This window comes from Sorex fumeus, unplaced genomic scaffold (assembly GCF_029834395.1).
Source record: "Sorex fumeus unplaced genomic scaffold, SorFum_2.1 ptg000130l, whole genome shotgun sequence".
Classification (NCBI taxonomy): Eukaryota; Metazoa; Chordata; class Mammalia; order Eulipotyphla; family Soricidae; genus Sorex; species Sorex fumeus.
The window spans coordinates 225787-246866 of NW_026606187.1; the positions used below are offsets into that span (position 1 = coordinate 225787).

Sequence of the window (21080 nt, forward strand, 5' to 3'; positions counted from 1 at the left end):
TCCAGAAGGAATTGAACAATTTCATTTTTCCCAGGCAAGATTTCCCGACACTTGGGAATCCACGTTCAGGTTGGATGGCTACTAACCCAGAGCCGTCCATGATCCCACCCTTTCCGTGCCCAGCAACAGTCTTCCCTTTACCCCCGCTCAACCCAAAGGTTGCAGCTGCACGCAGGCGCAGAGCAAGGCTGCTTCCACCCGCACCGCCTCGAAGCTTCCCCTAGCAACAAGCTCGGGTTTAGCGCTAAGGCGGGGCGGACGCATGCGCCGCAGCCCTTCCCACCGCCAGTTGTCCGGCCGCGCGCCGGACTCCGCCCCTCTCCCGAGCCTGCCTCCCCGCCCCCTCGCCCCCCGGGCCGCGTGGCGGGGCGCGCGCGCACTGTGGCTCGGCCGTTGCCCACCTCCCGGACCGCGGCAGAGAGGCGGGAGGGGCGGGGCTGCTTCCTGGGGCCACGCCCCCTTCAGCCCGGCGGCCCCACCGCGCCTGCGCGCTCCCGCCCGGTCTCCATCTTGGAATTGGGAGGAAGAGGGAGAGGGAGGCCGGGACGAGGCCGGTGCGGAGAGAGGCTGAGACTGAGGAGAGAGGGAGGGCGCGGGGACCACCCTTAGCTACAGTCTTTCAGCCATCCTTAGGAGGGAGGAAGGGAAAGGGAGGAGGCCGGGGCGGGCGCGCGGACTGTCACCCTCGGATCCCAGCGTGAGGGGCCGTGCGGCCGGACGTCCTCGGGGTGGGCCCCCTGTCGGTGGCCGGAGACCTGGGGCTCAGGCCCTTCGGTCCCAGATTTCCGGGCTCGGCCCCTCGCGTCTCCGAGCTACGGGCGTGAGCCCCTCAGCTTCCAGAGAGCCGCCACTTGGGTCCCCGCCTCGACACTGAGGCTCTGTAGGGCTTCCATCTCTGAGGTTGGGGTCCCGGAGTGCCCCCGTAACCCGGGGTCCATTCCCCCACGCGTCCAGATAACCAGATCCAACCTCCCCCCGTGACAATATCTGGGGCTCGGACCCCGCAGTCAGAGTCGGGATTCGGAACTGTCGCCCTCGAAGAGGAGGAGGACTGGACCGCGAGGTCAGATCGGGTTGTCACCCCCTCCCCTCCCGGGGAGGCTTCCCGGGCCCGCCCCTCCGGAAGGGCGAAAGCCGAGGAAGAGGTGGCAAGGGGGAAGGTCTCCTTGCCCCTCTCCCTGCTTGGCAGAGCCGCTGGAAGACCCCAGAAGGAGGCGGAAGCGCTGGGGCACCATAGTGACCCCTACCAGGTGAGACATGGGGTGCAGGGGCGCGGGTCCCCGTGTCTAGGATGGAGAAGAAAGGTTGAGCCTGAGTACCGGGCCTGGGTAGGTCCTTTCCTCAGAATGGGGAAGCCCCGGAGGGCCGGCGGCGGCCTCGGTGCCTCCGGACCCTCCTCTTCCATGCTTCCCGTCATGGTGCCTGCTTGCTGGCAGAGTCTCCGCTGTCACCGGGGGTCATACCTTGGGGTGCTTGAGCTGTTCGGATGGCTTCTCGTGTTCACGGGCCCCCCCCCCCCCCCATGGCTCTCTCTTTCTTGATCATGATTATAATTCCTGTTTGCTAATTGCTCTGGAGTGTTACCTCTCTCAGTGGGTGTATTTTCTGTATCTGAGGCATGGTGTGGTTGGATTTCTTGTCCTTTCGAGGAAGTGTATGTGTGCGTTTGTGGATGCCTGACCTGTTTCCACCCAGCTCCAGTGGCCTTTCCACCTCGTGCTGTGATGGTATAAGTGATCTCATATATTTGTCAAAGGATCTATCATTATTACAAAGTGCTTTATGCATGGGGGTGATTTTATTGCTGTCCTCCCATTTTACAGTTGAGGAGACTGAGGCCCAGGGAGGTTGCCCAAGGTCACAGAATGGCAGAACCAGAATTTAAACCCAAGTCGATAGTTAAATCTTACCCTTGCTCCATACCTGTCTCTTACCATCTTTTTATGCCTGGGCTTGACCAGAAATCCAAAGGAGGGTGAGTTTGAATGAGATTTAAGGATGGCAGTGAAATTTTCTTTTTTCAGCAGGGCAGTGCCCAGAAGCTTAAAAGTATTAAGTTGATGGGAAGTTCTGGCTCTTGCCTTCTGCCTCCTGGATTTTCCTCTGTTGGGACTTTAGTCTTTAATGTGATCCAAGTCTTTGACTTGTGTGTCTAGAGAGATCTCACTTCTGACACATGATTGCCATAGTGGTATCTTTTAGCAGTTAAAATCAAACTGCTAAGGTAGAATTCTCCCCAGAGTATTAATATTAAAGCTTTATTGTGTTGGCCCAAGAGGCATGGAAGGAAGAATCCATATGCTGAGTTTCTGCACAGTTCCTAAGTGTGAGATCTCATTAAAAATAACACACACACACACACACAGTCTCACATTGGCTCCTGTTATAATCCAGGTGAGATATACTAGTAGTGTAGCGTAGGGACAGATAGTCTTGGGTTTCCTCATCTGCACAATGTCTAACACTGTCCATTTTGAAAGGTGGCTGTTCTTTAGTACAGACCTTAGTAATAGCTCATTTATTCGTTGGTGTTTAAAGGAAAGTCACTGTGTGATGCCAGGGTCTTGGATGGGCATTCTTGGCTGATGCTAAAAAGGTCAAGAAGAAGAAAAGTGCCTGCCATAGAGGCAGGTATGGAGGGTTGGGGGAGAGGGAAACTGGGGACATTGGTGGTGGGAAATGTACACTGGTGAAGGGTGTTGGAACATTTTATGACTGAGACCCAATCATGAACAACTTTGTAACTGTGTACTCACTGTGATTCAATTAAAGAAAAAGAAAAGATTCTTTTGGCAAGTTGCAAACACCTGCCTTTGTGTAGGGGTCAGGGGTCCTTGGCAGAATTGCTGGCAAGAAAAATGAAGAAAGGGACCTCCTTTGAACTGCCTGTGAGAACAATCAATCACCCAGGCTATTCCTAGTCCTCTGCGCTTTGGGGGCCCACCATAGAGTCAGGCTTAATCTTTGCCCTCCAGCTTCCAGTTGGACCGAAGAGACAAAATTAACAACACAACAGGAAACAATGCACAACAGAATGTAATTACATGCTAAATTGTTAGGTGCCGTAAAGGTGTTGCTCAGGGAGTCCAGCTCTGCTCAAGGATTCTTTGTGCCTAAATTCCAGCAAGTGTTTAGCCAGGAACCTTGCCAGGAATTCCCTCGGGGATTGAGCCCCTGATGTTCTGCAGGACCCTCCTGTGGGTATTTGAGTTCTCTAGGAGATCTCACTAAGGGCCAGAGGGATGGGAGCCTTCTTGCCAAGGCTGATCCTGGGGAGTATGAGTAAAGAGTATGCCAACCCTGACCAAAGAGGCGTAGAAAGATGGTCCTATTCAGCTAAACTTGGAAAAGTTCTTTCATATGCCTCTGTGACCTCATCTTTGAAATGGTAATCTTGCCCCTGCCTTGCTGGATGCATAGGATTGTTTTGAAAGCAGAGTGGTAGAGGACCAGCAAGTCGCAACCTTTCTGGCATTCTTTCCTCATCTGTAATACAGGAGTACTAAGTAGTAATACCTCGTAAGGTTGAGCAGATTGAATGGAAACTAATACATGGTAGTAGGTGCATGTTCCATGAATATTGTTTGTACACCCCAAATGGATTGTGCCTGTATTTGTGTGCCTAACATTGGACCAGGTGAGTTAGAGAGTCCAGATCAAGCAAGACCCCCAGAGCCAGGCACCATTTTATCCATGCCCTTCATATTCTAGCTCTCACTGCCCCTGGTTCCTAGCCCTTTTTGAGAGTCTCCTGGCTAGTACCCACTTCTAACAATGACCGGATTTCCACTGCCTCCGGCCTAGCTGTTTCCTGCTCTCTTCCAGGGTGTGAGAGGTTGAGGGAGGAGGGGGCCTCCACACTGAGAGGAACAGGAAGGTGCTGGAAAATATTTGGAATATGAGACTTGTGGGACAGGACACTTGGGAATTACATTCTGACTGGAAGGCGAATCTTTTAGTCTTAAGAGGGGGAAGTAGGGATTGTAGGGGAATGGAATCTGTGGAGGGCTTGAGGGGGTTAGTGAGGATGTTTAGCTCCCAACCATTCCAGCACTTTTAGGGACTCCAGGGACCCAGCCCCCGTGCTCTAGTTGCCAGGGCAACTTCATTTTCTTGGAGCTTTGATGTTGTTTCAAACTCCCCCTACTCTTCCTCAGCAGTGCCTCCCCCTCATCAGGGAACTAGGGAAGGCAGACACTTGAGGGGCCCCTTCCTCGCTGAGCATGCCATCCTTTCTCTAAGGACCCCATTTTATTCTCCAGGCCAGGCCCCTTTCTCAGGGCCCCCAGGGGCCACCATGCCAGCTGGGGGCCGGGCTGGGAGCCTGAAGGACCCAGATGTGGCAGAGCTCTTCTTCAAGGATGACCCTGAAAAGCTCTTCTCTGACCTCCGGGAAATTGGCCATGGCAGCTTCGGAGCAGTGTACTTTGTGAGTTGGGGTTTGGGAGAATGGAGTAGGGATGTATTCTTCCCCTGAGAGCTTCCAAACGACCCTCCACCACCCTCCCCCCATCCCGTGCTTTTCCTGTCCTCTCTTACTGGGCCAGTCTTTCTGTGGCCCAGTTCTCACTGGGAACTCTCTCCCTTTTGATCTGTTCTTTAGGCCCGGGATGTCCGGAATAGTGAAGTTGTGGCCATCAAGAAGATGTCCTACAGTGGAAAACAGTCAAATGAGGTGGGTTAGGCTACTAAGACCAAGTGGAGAACAGGCTATCCGAGTCTCCTGAGTAAATGTCTTCTCCCCTGACTTCCTCCCAGAAATGGCAGGACATCATCAAAGAAGTGCGGTTCCTACAGAAACTACGGCATCCCAATACCATTCAGTACCGGGGCTGTTACCTGAGGGAACACACAGCTTGGGTGAGCTGGGCCCCTGATTATGCCCTATCTTCCTGTGTCATTGATCTAAGGTGGGCCCTTTCAGGGTGTCATTGTAGGGGTCTTTTAAGAGGGAATATCTACTATACCAGCCTCTTTAATTCTCGGACAAACTTATAAATTTGTTTCCAGAAGGAGAGGCCTGTTTGAAGGGTGAGAGAGACCGTAATTAGCATTTGGAAGGGGACACTGGGACTGAAGGATGCGGCTTTGAAGGAATTCTCTTTTTTTTTTTTTTTTTTTGGTTTTGATTTTTGGACCAAGTCTTGGTGCTCAGGGTTTACTCCTGGCTCTGGTCTCAGGGATCACTCCTGCTGAGGCTGGGAGGATCATTGAAAGGATTCTGATGGGAGTGGTGATTATGTCTTGGACTTTTTCTTGAGGGGGTCTCTAACTCTGGGGACTATCCTACCACTCCCTCATTTTCCCAGTTGTCATCATGATGACAGTCATCTTCCCTCCTGTCATTACCCTGGGGGCTTTACCTGAATCAAGTTCAGGCAAGAAAGCAGTCAGTTTTGGAGCTCTACCCGAGGGACATGGGCCAGGGTGACCAGATCTTCTGATTTCTGGCCCTTCATTCATCCTTAGCTGGTGATGGAGTATTGCCTGGGCTCAGCTTCTGACCTTCTAGAAGGTAAGTGACCCTAGTGAACAAATGGTAGAGGGGGGAAAAAGCAGAAAAACTGTAAGGGAAGTATCAGGAGGATCATATTCCAGTCCCACCCTTGGGCTCCCTCCGTTTGATGTTTTTCCCTTACTTTCCCCAGTGCACAAGAAGCCCCTTCAGGAGGTGGAGATTGCAGCTGTGACCCATGGGGCCCTTCAGGGCCTGGCTTATCTGCACTCCCACAACATGATCCATAGGTACAGACAGTACTAATGATGACTGGGAGCGGGTGCTCTCTGTACTACTAATTCAGCTGGGCTATAGTCTTCTTGGAAACTTGATGCTAAAGCCCCTACCAGGCCTTCCTGTGACAACGGTCTGATCCCTGAACTTTTGCCTCTGTCAGGGATGTGAAAGCTGGAAACATCCTACTCTCAGAGCCAGGCTTGGTGAAGCTGGGTGATTTTGGTTCTGCATCCATCATGGCACCTGCTAACTCCTTTGTGGGCACCCCATACTGGTGAGTGGAAAAAGTACCCATGATTTTGGGAAGTGGTTGACAAGGTCTGGGCAGGTGACTGGTCTCAACTGATAATTCTCTCAGGATGGCTCCAGAGGTGATCCTGGCTATGGATGAGGGACAGTACGATGGCAAGGTGGATGTCTGGTCCTTGGGGATAACCTGCATCGAGCTAGGTAAGAACATCCTTTCAGCTCCCTTATGCTCTTTTCTCTTCCTATTACTACACTGTGCCATCCCATCCTCTTAAGGCCTCTAAGTTCTTGTTCATTTTGACTCTACCCATGTTCCCTCATACATACTAAATCCTGGCAATTTTGAAACCTAAAGATTTTGTAGTAGTCATCTTTTCCTTCCACTGATTGAATAATTCCACATTTTTTTGCTTTTGGTTTTGGGATTTTGGGCTATACACCCAGCGATGCTCAAGTGTTAATCCTGCCTCTGTACTCAGGAGTTATCCTGGCAGTGCTTGGGGACCATATAAGATTCCAAGGAATGGGGCTGGAGTGATAGCATAGTGGGTTCTATTTCCAGCATCCCATATGGTCCCCCTGAGCACCCCTAGGAGTAATTCCTGAGTGCAGAGCCAGGAGTAACCCCTGTGCATTGCCAGGTGTGACCCAAAAAGAAAAAGAAAAAAGATGCCAAGGATTGAACCCAGGTTAGCTGTTTCTCCAGCTCTGAATTTCAGATTTTTTGATGTCCACTGTATTTTCATGCACTATGATGATAGACTCTGGGGTATGTGAATGATAAGGCCAGAGAGTAAGGCTCAAAGTGAGTTCATAAGGCCATAAAGCCATGTTGAGGTTCTCTTTTCTGTCAGCTTCCATTATTGGAACAGCTATTCAGTGAGGTGATGTATGTAAATCCTCCCAACAGTACCAAGCATATAATTGTTGCCCAAGATACAGATACCATTAACAACCTCTCACCATGACCTCTTCTACTACTGTTCTCTTCCTTCCAGTTTCTTTTGTTTCGGGTTTATTGTTGTTTTGTTGTTGTTGTTGTTTGGTTTTTTTGTTGTTTTTTTTTGTTTTCTTTTTTTTTTTTTTCGATTCACATCCAAAAGTGCTCAGGGGTGCTTGGGGATCATTCCAGTGGTACTCAAGGGACTGTGCAGTACCAGGTTTGGGGCCTAGGCCTCCTGCATATAAAGAATGTGCTAGGCACATTGAGCTCTCTCTGACTCCCCCCTCCCTCCTGTCTAAGCACAGTGCTTTCTGTTATCGGGAACTGGGGTGTGAATGCTTGAATGAGTGGTACTTGGGCACCATGCAACGCCATATGGGGACTCCCATATGCAAGGCATGTGCTCCTATCCTTTGAGCCATCTTTCAGTACACAGTGCTGTGATCTCCTTTCTCCCTGCATGTCATCTCTTCCCCACCGTTTCTGCTTCCTGAAGGCTGACTTTTCCCTCCTTAGCGCTGTGTGTATGGGCCACCATTTTTCCCACTTTCCTTACTGGATATTATGACCTCTGCCCAAGGTTAGAGATTTGGACACCACTTTTCCCTCCTCCTCTATACATCTACATTTGCCATTTGAGACCAATGCCATATATGTGATGGGAATAGATGAATCAAGCCAAGTGTGAAAGAAATATCTGTGTGTTTTATGTCTAGTTTTTTTTTTTAATTGAATCAAGTAGAACTTTATTATTTATTTATTCGTTTGTTTCTTTTGCTTTTTGAGTCACACCTGGCGATGCACAGGGGTTACTCCTGGCTCTGCACTCAGGAGTTACTCCTGGCGGTGCTCAGGGGACCATATGAGATACTGGGAATCGAACCCAGGTTGGCCGCATGCAAGGCAAATGCCCTACCCGCTGTGCTATCTCTCCAGCTCCTTATTTCTAGTTTTTAATAGAGACAGAGAAATACTTTTCTGCTATTGAAAAGAATTAGTCATGATTACAATTGGCGATTCTGGAAATTGGCAGACTGGAGATTACTATTCCTGCAAGAAATCCAATATTATATCAGAGTAAAGACTCTTTTACTTGATCTGATATTAAGAGTGCTCAAAATAATTTAGATGTTATCGTTGAATCTTTTTCTTTTTTTTCCCCACTTTGGGAGGTGAGAGGTGTAGGGCCATACCCAGCTATGCTCAGGGTTTACTCCTAGCTGTGAATTCAGGGGTCACTCCTGGCTAGGCTTAGGACCATTTGGGGTACCAAGAATCAAACTCAGGTCAGCTGTATGCAGAGCAAGGGCCCTACCCACCATAATATCTCTCTGGCTCCTATTGTTGGGTTTTACAGGCCACTCAAACACAAAACATTTGGGTCCCTCCCGCCCACCAAAAAAAGCAAAATAAAACCATTTCAGCATTAAGAGGGCTCCTGATTTGTAGCTAAGATATCACTTCACTGTCCTTTTTTTCAAAAGATCTTCCTACCTTGAATTCTCTGCAAAGGTTCCAACTTAAAGGCTCATCAAACACTCAGCTTCCCAGCCATTAGCCTTTCTCCCCTCGTGCCATTTAACATTTGCACTTGACTTGTTCAGCACTGTTTAATCTTCTCTTTTGAACTGGAAGTTCCTTGAGGACAGGGTCTATCTCACAGCAAGTATTTTGCTCTTGTTGACAACTTGTAAATAACTAAATATACTTCCTTCTGCCTCATTTATGAGGGGAGGATGCGTTAGGCTACTTCTGGCAATGCTCAGGGCCTGTTCCTGGTTCTGTGCTCAGGAGAACATTGATGGTGCTGGAGGTCGCAGGGAAAGCATCTGTGGTGTCAGTGATTCAAACTGGGTTGCCTATTTACAAGCCAAGCACCTTACCGCCTATACTATCTCTCTGACTCCTTTGTTCCTTTTTGTTTTGTTTTGATTTGGTTTGGGGTCACACCTGGTGATGCTCAGGAGTTACTCCTGGCTATGTACTCACAAATTACTCCTGACAGTGCTCAGGGGACCATATGGGATGCCAGGGATCGAACCCAGGTCGGCCTCATACAAGGCAAGCACCTTACCCTCTACTGTCTCTCTGGCTTTCCCTTTGGAGCTTATGCGTACCTTATTTACTTTGATCTTTTCCCAGCCATAAAGGAAAAGGATAGATGTTACATTTTATAATGGAAATTTATTGAGGTTTAGCAATCGCTCAGTCTCATTTAGCTAGGAAGTCATGGAGCTATGATATGAATCCAAATATTTTGATTTTCATTCTGGTTTCTTCTGCCCAGTCAACTCTCAACTTCTTTCTTTCCCTTGACCTTTCTCTATAGCTGAACGGAAACCTCCGCTGTTTAACATGAATGCGATGAGTGCCTTATACCACATTGCACAGAATGAATCCCCTGTGCTTCAGTCAGGACACTGGTGAGGAGTGCTGTTCCTGGGCCCAGTGGGTCGGCGTTAGAGTAAGATTCACTGACGAATCCCCTCCCTACCCCTGCTTTACTCTCTGGTGACTTCTAGGTCTGAATATTTCCGGAATTTTGTCGACTCCTGTCTTCAGAAAATCCCTCAAGACAGACCAACCTCAGAGGTTCTTCTGAAGGTGAGGGCTCACTGCCTAGCATTTTCTTGTTAAAGCCATAAGAAATTTCTCAGTGAAATGAACAATTCTCAGTTCTTCCTCCATTGAAAATTTATTTTATAAATTCCTACTTTCATCCCCTATTCTCCATTGACCCTGTTTTGCAAGATTATATCTACCAGACTGCATTTATATAGTGATTTGTTTTCCCATCCTTTATTATTCACGTGTATATGTATGTAATTGCTAAGCAGAACTTCTGGTCAGCATGCAATGATCAAGGTTACCACACTAGTTTAGTGTTTCAAGCTGAAAGTTTGTGTCGCCTTATCGTAGGTAAATATATGCTTTCTCCTAGGTGTTCTTTATGTAATTATTATCATCAAAAATAGGATTCCTGTTGTCTTCACTGATCAACTTAAGACTAGTGTGACCTGTTTGTTTCCTAATAATGGGAACAGAGACCTCATGACATGCCCAGCCTCACACTGCATTTTGATAGAGTACTTGGTCTAGAATCCAGATCTTCTGATTCTTCTTACCTGTCAGTTATGCCTGAAGAAACAAGAGAATGTCTGGGGAAGCATGATTGGGTGGTAAAAATTATTTTGGGAAGAGTTAGATCAAGACCAAGAGGCCAGAGAGAGAGTACAGTGGTTAAGGGACTTGCTTCTTATGCAGATCACCTCCGTTTAATCTCCAGTACCACCTATAATCCACACTATCAGGTGTGCCAGAAAAATACATAAATAAAATATATATAGTGGGTAGTGTACTTGCCTTGCATGTGGCTGCTCTGGATTGTATCCCTGGCACCACGTATGGTCCCCCAAGCTTTCCAGGAGTAATCCCTGAGAGCAGCAGGTGTGGCCCAAAAAGCAAAATAAAAATAGGTAAGGCCAGTATGGGTCCATTTTGGTAGGCCAGGCCTGAGGACGGGCCAGGGTTTTAGGAAACAGGAGGTACTTGGCAGTAGGTCTCAGTGTCCTCTTCCCCTAGCACCGCTTTGTGCTTCGGGAGCGGCCACCCACAGTCATCATGGACCTAATCCAGAGGACCAAGGATGCGGTGCGGGAGCTGGACAACCTGCAGTATCGCAAGATGAAAAAGATACTGTTCCAAGAGGCACCAAATGGCCCTGGCGCAGAGGCCCCTGAGGAGGAGGAGGTGACCCAGCTTACTCTGCCACCTTTCTTTACTTTCTTGTTGTGTTTGCCTCTTAACAGCTGCTTCACCCCTATCCCTGCTCCTCACACCCTCTGTCTCCTTTCGCTACCTCCATGTACACATCCTGTGTCCTGCCCTTCCCGGCCAACAGCCTGCACCCTGTCCACAGGAGACAGAGCCCTACATGCACCGGGCTGGGACGTTGACCAGTCTAGAGAGTAGCCACTCTGTGCCCAGCATGTCCATCAGCGCTTCCAGCCAGAGTAGCTCAGTCAACAGCCTAGCAGATGCCTCGGACAATGAGGAGGAAGAGGAGGAAGAAGAAGAGGAAGAAGAAGAGGAGGAAGGTCCAGAAGCCCGAGAGATGGCCATGATGCAGGAGGGGGAACACACAGTTACCTCCCATAGCTCCATCATCCACCGGTTGCCGGTAGGCATCTTACTCAGGTAGCCCTGACTGTGGCAGTGCTGCGCTCCCACTCTCCTGCTTAGGAATCATCTGGATTCCTTGTTCTCCCTGTGAATACTACTAGCTCCTCAAAGCCTTACTGAGTCTCGAAGGATTTGGGGGGGGCCTAAAAATCTGAGCCTTGGGCATCCCTTCCGTCTTCCTTCCTGTAGGGCTCTGACAACCTGTATGATGACCCTTACCAACCAGAGATGACCCCAAGCCCTCTCCAGCCAACGGCAGCCCCAGCTCCCACCTCTACCACCTCCTCTTCTGCCCGCCGCCGGGCCTATTGCAGAAACCGGGATCATTTTGCCACAATTCGTACTGCTTCCCTGGTAAGTGAAAGTCATCTTTCTTAGGCCTAAATGCCCCCCAAAAGTGATTTTATGCTTGCACACATATAAGTCCAAATTCCACCATTTCTCTTCCTCTCTCTTGGTTTATCTTTTTGTTTTGTTTCTGTTTGGGAGCCATACTGGTGGTGCGCAGGGCTTATTCCTGGCACTACACTCAGGGATCACGCCTGGCTGACTCAAGAGACCAACCTGGGTGCCAGGGATCGAACCCAGGTTGGCCGTGTGCAAGGCAAACCATCTTACCTACTGTACTGTTAATACAGGCCCCTCTTAGCTTATCTTTTTGTTTGATTTGGGGGGTGGGGGGGTACATAGGGTGTACTTAGGAGCTATTCCTAGCTTATCTTCACCTTTGCCCTTTCCTCTCATCTCACAACGAATTTTTGTGGTCACACTACCTGATGTTGCTGTTCCTGACAAACTTAGCCCACTTTTGTGTCAGGGTCTGTCTCGAGTCTCTTAGGGTGCCTTCCCAGGCTGCTGTCCTCTCAGGTGTTTCACATCCCTTTCATGGTCTTGATTACCATCATGATAGACTTGCAGGATTCTGTGCCCCTGGATTGTAGAAAAGATATTCAAGTGTTCTGCCTCCTACTGCTGAATGGCTTTCAGGCCTACACACATGTCTATATTTAATCCTTTCAACATCTCTAGAAAGAAGAAACTATAATTCCATATGAGAGACAGCTCACATGTAATTCCATGTACTTGTGACTCAGGCTGCTTGCTCAGGTACCTTTAGTGGGTCCAAATTTTGTTACAAGACTTTGTTCCTCTCTGAAAATTAAGTCATGGCAATATTTTTCTTAGTTTACAGGAAAAAAGTGGTTAGACTTTTCATAAGATATAATCTCTTGTTTGTTTGATTTTAGGACCATACCCAGTGGTGCCCAGGGCCTTCTGCAGGGACGATTATGTGCATGGGAACCACCTTTCCCCTGTACTGTCTGTCCAACCCCAAGACATAGTTTTATACCCATATTAGGAGTAAGACTTTACATTTCTGTTTAGCTGCATTCACTATCAATACCCTTGGAAGCCAATGATTGATCTAACATGTTTTTCCCACCTACCCACACCCTCCATGCCAGGAATTGAGCCCAGACCTTACATATCCAAGACTAGTGTTCTACCACTGAGCTCTATACCCAGCCTAGGCTTGCAGGATTTTTTTTGTTTTGTTTTGTTTTGGGGGGGCCCACACTTGATGTTCAGGGCTTACTCTTGGCTCTACATTCCTGGGATGCCAGGGATTAAAACCAGTCAGCTGCCTTGAAGGAAAGCAAGGTCCTTACCTGCTGTTACTATCTCTCCAGTCCCAGCTTGCAAGTCTTTTAAGGCCTTTACATTTGACTGTTCACTCTGCTAGTGTATCTTGTTTTGTTTTGTTTTTGGTCCACACAGGTGTTGCTCAGGGGTGACACCTGACTTTGCTCAAAGGCTGCTCCTGACTTTGTGCTAGCATAATTCTTTTGGTCCTGTGATGTTTGGTACTTGGTACTGTGTAGAGAGGTTTGTGTCTTTCAGGGATTTGATTCCTGGACTGCTTTGGTGTTCACTGGTGTAGTTTCTTAATCAGGACTTGAATTAAAACTTTGAATTAAGGGCATTTGGGCCTAGTTTTCTTGTTATTTCAACATCTCAGTGCCTAGATCCCTCCTCTGTACTTGAGCTATAATGAGCCCTCAATGTTTGTTGAAGGACAAAAGGCCAGCACTTATCGGTTCCAAGAGTGTCCTAGACATTATTACATAGGTATCAAACTCAATATCCACAGATCCTTATCAGAGAGATATTGCCCCATTTAAAAGTTGAGGAAGAGGTTTAGCAATGTCTTAGAAACTCGGTTGCTAAGCTGGGATTTGGTCCAAGTCTGGCTCATTTCTCTATTCTCTGGACTAATCTGAATTCTTCTACTTTTTGTTTGTTTGTTTGGGGGCCATACCGTGCCATACTCAAAGCTTACTCCTGCTCTGCACTCAGGAATTACTCCTGGTTATGCTTGGAGGATCATATGGAGTTCTGGGCATCGAAACCCAGATTGGTTGTGTGAAGACAAGCCCCCCATCCACTGTACTATCTCCAGCCCCAGTGTTCCTACTTTTATACAAGACTTGACAGTTCATGACATTCAGTCGCATGAAAGAGGGACCTATAATCCAGTTGAGGAAGCAGTCTCTGAGAAGTTAAATATGACGAAAGTAATAAATGATCATTTAAACCCACGATCTTCTCCCTAGAGCACTAAACTCTGTATTAATAAAATGGGAGTCAGGGCTGAACTCAACTTCACCCTGTCTCCCATTCCAGGTTAGCCGTCAGATCCAGGAGCATGAGCAGGACTCAGCTCTGCGGGAGCAGCTGAGTGGCTATAAGAGGATGCGACGACAGCACCAGAAACAGCTGCTGGCCTTGGAGTCGCGGCTGCGGGGTGAGCGGGAGGAGCACAGTGCACGACTGCAGCGAGAGCTTGAAGCACAGCGGGCTGGCTTTGGGGCTGAGGCAGAAAAGCTGTCACGGCGGCATCAGGCCATTGGGGAGAAGGAAGCACGAGCTGCCCAGGCCGAGGAGCGAAAGTTCCAGCAGCACATTCTTGGGCAGCAGAAGAAGGAGCTGGCTGCCCTGCTAGAGGCACAGAAGCGAACCTACAAACTCCGAAAGGAGCAGTTGAAGGAGGTGGGCGGAATAGGGCTATAAAGTGGGTGGGCCAGTGTTGGCTGGTCACCCCTTGACCCCCTTCTCTTCCCATTTCCCCTGCCAAGGAGCTCCAGGAGAATCCCAGCACCCCCAAGCGGGAGAAGGCTGAGTGGCTTTTACGGCAGAAGGAACAGCTGCAGCAGTGCCAGGCAGAGGAAGAGGCAGGGCTGTTGCGGCGACAGCGCCAGTACTTTGAGCTTCAGTGTCGCCAGTACAAGCGCAAGATGCTGCTGGCTCGTCACAGCCTGGACCAGGACCTGCTGCGAGAGGTAGGCCACCTGTCCCCGTGCCCTCTCTGCATCGCACGCACCGTCCTTTTCCATTTGCCTCACTTGTCTTTTCCCTCTGCCCTCGTTTGTGTGGCTTGGCTTCTCTTCAGCCCTTTTCCTTCTGACCCCATCCGACCCTGGCACATAGTTATTAGGCTTCTGTTCCAGGCCAGCCAAGAGTTTGACCCTTCACTTCCCCATCTACACCCCTCAGCTCCCCACTCTCAGCTCCCTCTGTCAAGGAGTCCTGGGGCTCTCCCTCCATTGATACCAACAAGGCTTCCTGACTGGGCTCTGGGTCCTGCCTCCCTTCTGCCTCAGGACCTGAACAAGAAACAGACACAGAAGGACTTGGAGTGTGCATTGCTGCTGCGGCAGCATGAGGCCACACGGGAGCTGGAGCTCCGGCAGCTCCAGGCCGTACAGCGCACACGGGCTGAGCTCACCCGCCTGCAGCACCAGACAGAGCTGGGCAATCAGCTGGAGTACAACAAGCGCCGTGAGCAAGAGTTGCGACAGAAGCATGCAGCCCAGGTTCGCCAGCAGCCCAAGAGCCTCAAAGTACGTGCAGGCCTGCATCCCCCGGGTCTCCCGCTCCCCATTCCTGGGGCTCTGGGACCACCCATCACAGGCATCCCTAGAGAAGAGCAGCCCTGCTCATCTGGCCAGGAGGCAGTCCTGGACCAAAGAATTCTGGGAGAGGAGGAAGCAGTTGAAGAGAGAAGGATTCTGGGAAAGGAAGGGGCCACTTTGGAGCCAGAGGATCAGAGGATATTGGGGGAAGAATCAGAAACCTCTAGGCCCAGTTCACAAAAGCATAGGAGTTTCGTTGATGAGGAAGTTTGGGGTCTTCCAGAGGAGGATATAGAGGAGCTTAGAATCCCATCGTTGTCACCTCAAGAGAGGAACATTGTGGGCCAAGAGGTGACCGGGGGATGGAGCTTATGGGAGAAGGAGGATAGGTACTTCCTGGATGATGTGTTTGAACTTGACTGGGTCCAGGGCCCGGCACTGACCCCAGTCCCTGAGGAGGAGGAAGAAGAGGAGGGGACTCCAATTAGAACCCCAAGGGATCCTGGTGATGGCTGTCCCTCACCAGATATCCCCCCGGAACCCCCTCCAACACATTTGAGGCCTGGTGTTGCCAGCCAGCTACCTGGACTTTTGTCCCATGGCCTCCTGGCCGGCCTCTCCTTTGCAGTGGGATCCTCCTCTGGGCTCCTGCCCCTACTACTTCTGCTGCTGCTCCCCTTGCTGGCAGCCCAAGGCGGAGGTGGCCTCCAGGCAGCCCTGCTGGCCCTTGAGGTGGGGCTCGTAGGCCTGGGGGCCTCCTACCTGCTTCTTTGTACAGCACTGCACCTGCCCCCCAGTCTGTTCCTACTCCTGGCCCAGGGCACTGCACTGGGAGCTGTCCTGGGTCTGAGTTGGCGTCGAGGCCTTTTGGGTGTGCCTCTAGGCCTTGGGGCTGCCTGGCTACTGGCCTGGCCAGGCCTGGCTCTACCTCTGGCAGCCGTGGCAGCTGGGGGTAAATGGGTGCAGCAACAGGGCCCCCGGCTGCGCCGCGGCATCTCACGACTCTGGTTGCGGGCTTTGCTACGCCTGTCGCCCGTGGTCTTTCGGGCCTTGCAAGGCTGTGGGGCTGTTGGGGATCGGGGCTTATTTGCACTGTACCCCAAGACCAACAAGAATGGCTTCCGTAGTCGTCTTCCTGTGCCTGGACCCCGACACAGTAATGTCCGCACGGCCCAACACCCACTAGCCCTGTTGTCTCGGTTTTGGACCCTGTGCAAGGGCTGGAACTGGCGCCTGGCCCGGGCCAGCCAGGGTTTAGCCTCCCGCTTGCCCCCCTGGGCCATTCATACACTGGCCAGCTGGGGCCTGTTTCGGAGTGAACGGCCCAGCCGAATTCCCCGGCTGCTGCCACGCAGCCAACGCCGACTAGGCCCCTTAGCCTCCCGCCAGCCTCCACCAGGGACTCTCACTGGGCGGAGATCCCGGCCTCGCCAGTCCCGGGCCCTGCCTCCCTGGAGGTGACCAGCTCTCCCTCAGCCCAAATGTAGAGCATTGAGCACTTTATCTCCCACTACTCAGTGAAGTTTCTCCAGTCCTAGCCCTCTCCTTCTCACCCTCCTCCCTCAGTTTGCTTCCCACTCACCCAGCTCCTTGGACCTCCAGACAGGCAGCCTCCTCCACCATGAAGTCAGAAGTCACACACCGTGTTCTCCTGACATTCCTCCCCACCCTAAGTTATTACTGTTCTCCCACTGTGTTTGTGCTCATCCTCACCCTCATCGACTCAGGCCTGGGGCCAGGGGTGGTGGGTGGGTGGGAAGAGTCATGGTTTTTTTTTTTCTCTCTTTGATTTTGTTTTTCTGTCTCCCTTCCAACCTGTCCCCTTTCCCCCACCAAAAAAAGAAAAAGACAAACACAAATAAAATATCTGAGCGGAACTGTACCTTTGGCCCAGGCTGCCTCTGTCTGCTTTGTCCTGCCGCCTAGCCTCCCCGGTATGCCCTCAGTCTGGACCCTTGGCCCCCCCAGTTCATGACCTCTTCACCCCCATCTACGTTATCTCAATTCCTTTCACTCCTCAGCCTCATCCTTTCTGCCTTCATAGTTTTGTTACACCATGACCACCACCAGCTCAGGGGTCTGGGCCCCTGTTGAGCTCTCCTAGGACTTCTTAGGCCCACAGCTCTCCATTTATGGATTCCTTCCAGAGAGTTCTCTGGTTCTGGGTCTTATTGTCCTCTCCCCCTACCTTTCCCACCCCATACCCTATGTGATTCCACTTTGTCTGGGAGCTGAATTTCTCTCCAGACATCAGACATTACCCTAGAGGGTTGGGGGATGGGCCAGAAACCCCTCCGAAATGGAGGGTGGTGAGCTTGGGGGCCTAGACAGTGTGTGGGAGCCATGGAAACGGGATCGGTTGTGGACTTGGAGGGAACTGTGCATAAGGGGCCGGGCTGGAATGTGGAAACCTGGTCAGGGTGGCAGCTGCAGTCCGCTGAATTTGTCAGGCCCTTTCCGGCCATCTCCTTCGCCCCCTTCCCATACAGAGCCCAAGATGGGGCAACCCCTTCTTATCCGTTTCTCAGCTCAGTGCTTATCCTCCTTCCCTCTTTCCCTCCCTGAGGTGCCAAACCTGGGACTTTTTCTGTCTTTCTTAGCTTTGTTGCTCTCTTCCATGGGTGTGTTGTGTGACTTGGTTTTCTCCTGTAGTGCACATCTGTCTCTTTCTGTCTCTGCTCATTTCTAGGTCCTATTTTTCTCCCTCTTCGCACAGTCAGAACTTCTGTTGTTCACTTGTACTCTGTAAAGATTCTCAGCTCCCTGTCTCAGCCGTGCTTCTCTTTCATGTGTGTTCCATACAACTCTCCAAACATGCTCTTGGAACCTGTCTTGTTTCCTTTGCGTCTCTTGCCCATTGAGAGCCTTCCTGATCTCTCAGTACAATCCCATCTCTCCGTGTCTGTCTGTATACAGCTCCCCCCGCCCCCTCTGTCTAACATGTTTTCTGTTTCTCTCCCTCTCCCTGTCTCTGCTTCTGTGTCCTCTGTTCCTCTCTCTCTTCTCCCCCTCTCCCCTGGTTGTTCCTCTTCCTCCTCTTCCTCTACCTCTACCTCTCTCCCGCCCCCATCTCCCCTTGGTCCGTCCACTGCATAGTCTAAGGAGCTGCAGATCAAGAAGCAGTTCCAGGAGACGTGTAAGATCCAGACTCGGCAGTACAAGGCTCTGCGAGCACATTTGCTGGAGACCACGCCCAAAGCTCAGCACAAGAGCCTCCTTAAGCGGCTCAAGGAAGAACAGACCCGGAAGCTGGCAATCCTAGCCGAACAGTATGACCAGTCCATCTCAGAAATGCTCAGCTCACAGGCGGTGAGACCTGGGGTCAAGGGAGGGAGCATGGTAGAGGTTGACTTCTGTATTTCTAGCTTGAGTGACGAGAGAAGGGAGGAATCTCTGTGTTCATATGGTACAGAAGCACTCATACCCCCCCACCACCACCGTTTTATTGTCTCGCATCTTTTCGTGTTGGTTTTTGGTTTGGGGGCCATACCCAGTAGTGCTCCGGCACCCGTATGGGGTGCTGGGGGTCAAACCTGGGTCAGCGGTGTGCAAGACAAACACCTTCCCCACTGTGGTATCACTCTGGCCCATCTTACATCTTTACTTCTTTTTTGGGGTGGTGGGGGGGTGGGGTACACCTGGTGATGCTCAGGGATTACTGCTCTCCACTCAGGATTTTCTCCTGGTGGTGCTCAGGGAACCATATGGAGTGCTGGGATTTGAACCCAGTTCAGCCTCCATTCAAAACAAGGGCCCTGCCCACTGTACTATTATCACTCCAGCCCCCAATTACAGCTTTTCCTAAGGTCTTGACAAAACTGGCCGGTTTACTTTCATCAAGAACCACCAAGAAGAGGAACTTTAATTTTTTTCCGGCCTTGAGTTAATGTGTGAAGAGGGATGTGTGGGCAGGCATGTGATCTCCAGGCTGATTTTACTCAGACATCTGGATGGTTTTGAAGATTGCTGTTCTAAAAGTGATTACACATAATACTAGAAATAGACATACAGCCTTTATCGTTGCCATTTTCTTATCAATCCCACCTTGGAGGAAATTCTTATTAATAATTTAGATTTTTCCCCCATACATATTTGGAAAATACATAGGAACTTGAAAAAAATGGAATCATAGCTTACTATCCTTGACCTTTGCTACCTGATAGTTGCTTGGACATCTTTCCTTGTCAGTACACACCAGTCATTCGTTTTAACAAGCATAGAATTTTCCATGGTATAGATACACCATCATTTAACTCAACCCTGTAGGTGGACGTTTTGGTGGTTTCCAGTATTTTGCTATGGCAATACTTCCATGGCCGTCTCGAGCACAGGTGCAAATAGAGGTGGTGATAAACTGGAAGTGACATTGCTGTTCACAGGGTGTGACAGTCTTTCGTCTTGACAGATAGTGAGACCGGCTGCTGCTTGAAATATTAAAGCCAGCCCTACCTGGGAGAGGGAAGGCTTGTGGGGCTTTGGGGAGAGGACCCTGAAGCTGCTTCCTGTTCTCTAGCTGCGCCTTGATGAGACCCAGGAGGCCGAGTTCCAGGCCCTTCGGCAGCAGCTTCAACAGGAGCTGGAGCTGCTCAACGCGTACCAGAGTAAGATCAAGATCCGCACAGAGAGTCAGCATGAGAGGGAGCTGCGGGAGCTGGAACAGAGAGTGGCCCTAAGGCGCGCACTGCTCGAGCAGCGGGTGAGCGGACTCGGCCTCACGATGTGGCGGGGAGGGCAGGCTCCCCCTTCCCTTGGACTCTCTCTAACCTCTCTTCTGGGTGCCCCAGGTGGAAGAGGAGCTGCTGGCCCTGCAGACAGGGCGCTCCGAGCGCATCCGGAGTTTGCTTGAGCGCCAGGCCCGTGAGATCGAGGCCTTCGATGCTGAGAGCATGAGGCTGGGATTCTCCAGTATGGCTCTGGGGGGCATCCCAGCTGAGGCTGCTGCCCAGGGTTATCCTGCCCCACCCCCAGCCCCCGCGTGGCCCTCCCGCCCTGTTCCCCGCTCCGGAGCACACTGGAGCCACGGGCCACCTCCACCAGGCATGCCTCCTCCGGCCTGGCGCCAGCCTTCTCTGTTGGCTCCTCCAGGTCCCCCAAACTGGCTGGGACCCCCAGCACAGAGTGGGACACCCCGTGGTGGAGCTCTGCTGCTACTAAGGAACAGCCCCCAGCCCCTGAGACGCGCAGCCTCGGGCGGCAGTGGCAGTGAGAGTGTGGGCCCCCCTGCTGCTGCCGTGCCAGGGCCTCTGAGCCGCAGCACCAGTGTTGCTTCCCACATCCTTAACGGCTCCTCCCACTTCTACTCCTGAAGTGCACGGTGGATGCATAGATGAATGGGCAGGGGTAGGGCAGGGGTGGGTGGAGGGCAGAAAGCTTGAGGCCCACCCAAGGTCAGGGGACAGGACTAGCTCCAGCTCCCCCAAACTTCATCTCACAAGCTTCTCGGGCTGGCCAGTGGCCCACTAGCTTGGGTGTAGGTGCCTCCAGACTGACCAGGACCCCTGCCTCCCCACCACGGTGCCAGGGCTCGCTTCCATCATGGCCTCGGGAAAGGAGGGAGGTGTGTGTGTATGTGCTTGTATGTCAGGTATTCATCTAGTTCCCCGGGGGAGGGGAAGGGTGGGTCTAGATATATTATATTCAGAGAACTATACTACCCCCTGCAGTGGGGCCATGGACTGGGCATGCCAGGCCCCCGAGACCTGGGATGTCCCAGAGCAGGTCTGGGCCTGGGGTGGGGAGAATGGGAAGAAAATGCCTTCTTCAGAAAGGAGGATCAGGATGGGGTCTTGGGGTCAGGATGCCTGGGTCTCTCCATTCTCCTGTTGCTGTCCTGTGCCGTCTTGTCCTTTATCTTTTTCTTTTTTTTAAACGGAGATCAGAGCTGGGGAAGGGAAGAGGGAAGGAGCCCAGAAGGGGCTGCTCCTGGGCCTGGGGCAGTCATGGAAGCCCCTCCCAGCTGTGGGCTGGCACAGAGTCCAGAGCAAGCTTTTAATAAACTGTTGGTTATTCTAACAGACCTGGGACTCACCCTTTTTGTCTTAAACTGTGACTGCTCAGT

At 51.2% G+C, this 21080-nt stretch overlaps 1 protein-coding gene across 5 annotated transcripts; it reads left to right on the forward strand.

Annotated features, from left to right (window-relative positions):
* The first annotated feature begins 975 nt into the window (after positions 1-975).
* Positions 976-21038, forward strand: TAOK2 (TAO kinase 2). 5 transcript variants are annotated; one of them, XM_056138733.1, is made up of 19 exons: positions 995-1250; positions 4263-4429; positions 4604-4675; positions 4759-4860; positions 5470-5515; positions 5649-5745; positions 5895-6008; positions 6093-6184; positions 9256-9349; positions 9449-9530; positions 10509-10676; positions 10828-11106; positions 11298-11462; positions 13794-14159; positions 14246-14449; positions 14771-15010; positions 18119-18331; positions 19536-19718; positions 19807-21038. In XM_056138733.1, the coding sequence occupies exons 2-19, from the start codon at positions 4298-4300 to the stop codon at positions 20326-20328; spliced, it is 3171 nt and encodes a 1056-aa protein (XP_055994708.1). In that variant the 5' UTR covers positions 995-1250; positions 4263-4297; the 3' UTR covers positions 20329-21038. The 5 variants fall into 5 exon arrangements, with proteins under 5 accessions (XP_055994706.1, XP_055994707.1, XP_055994710.1 ...); XM_056138734.1 differs by having other exon boundaries at positions 997-1250; positions 10846-11106; XM_056138735.1 differs by lacking the exon at positions 14771-15010 and having other exon boundaries at positions 990-1250.
* The last annotated feature ends 42 nt before the right edge of the window (positions 21039-21080 follow it).

Coding starts and splice junctions, on each gene's coding strand:
- TAOK2 (XM_056138731.1), top strand. CDS start 4,298: ATGCCAGCTGGGGGCCGGGCTGGGAGCCTGAAGGACCCAGATGTGGCA. Junction 4,430..4,603: donor GCTTCGGAGCAGTGTACTTT/GTGAGTTGGGGT, acceptor TCTGTTCTTTAG/GCCCGGGATGTCCGGAATAG. Junction 10,677..10,827: donor AGGCCCCTGAGGAGGAGGAG/GTGACCCAGCTT, acceptor CCCGGCCAACAG/CCTGCACCCTGTCCACAGGA.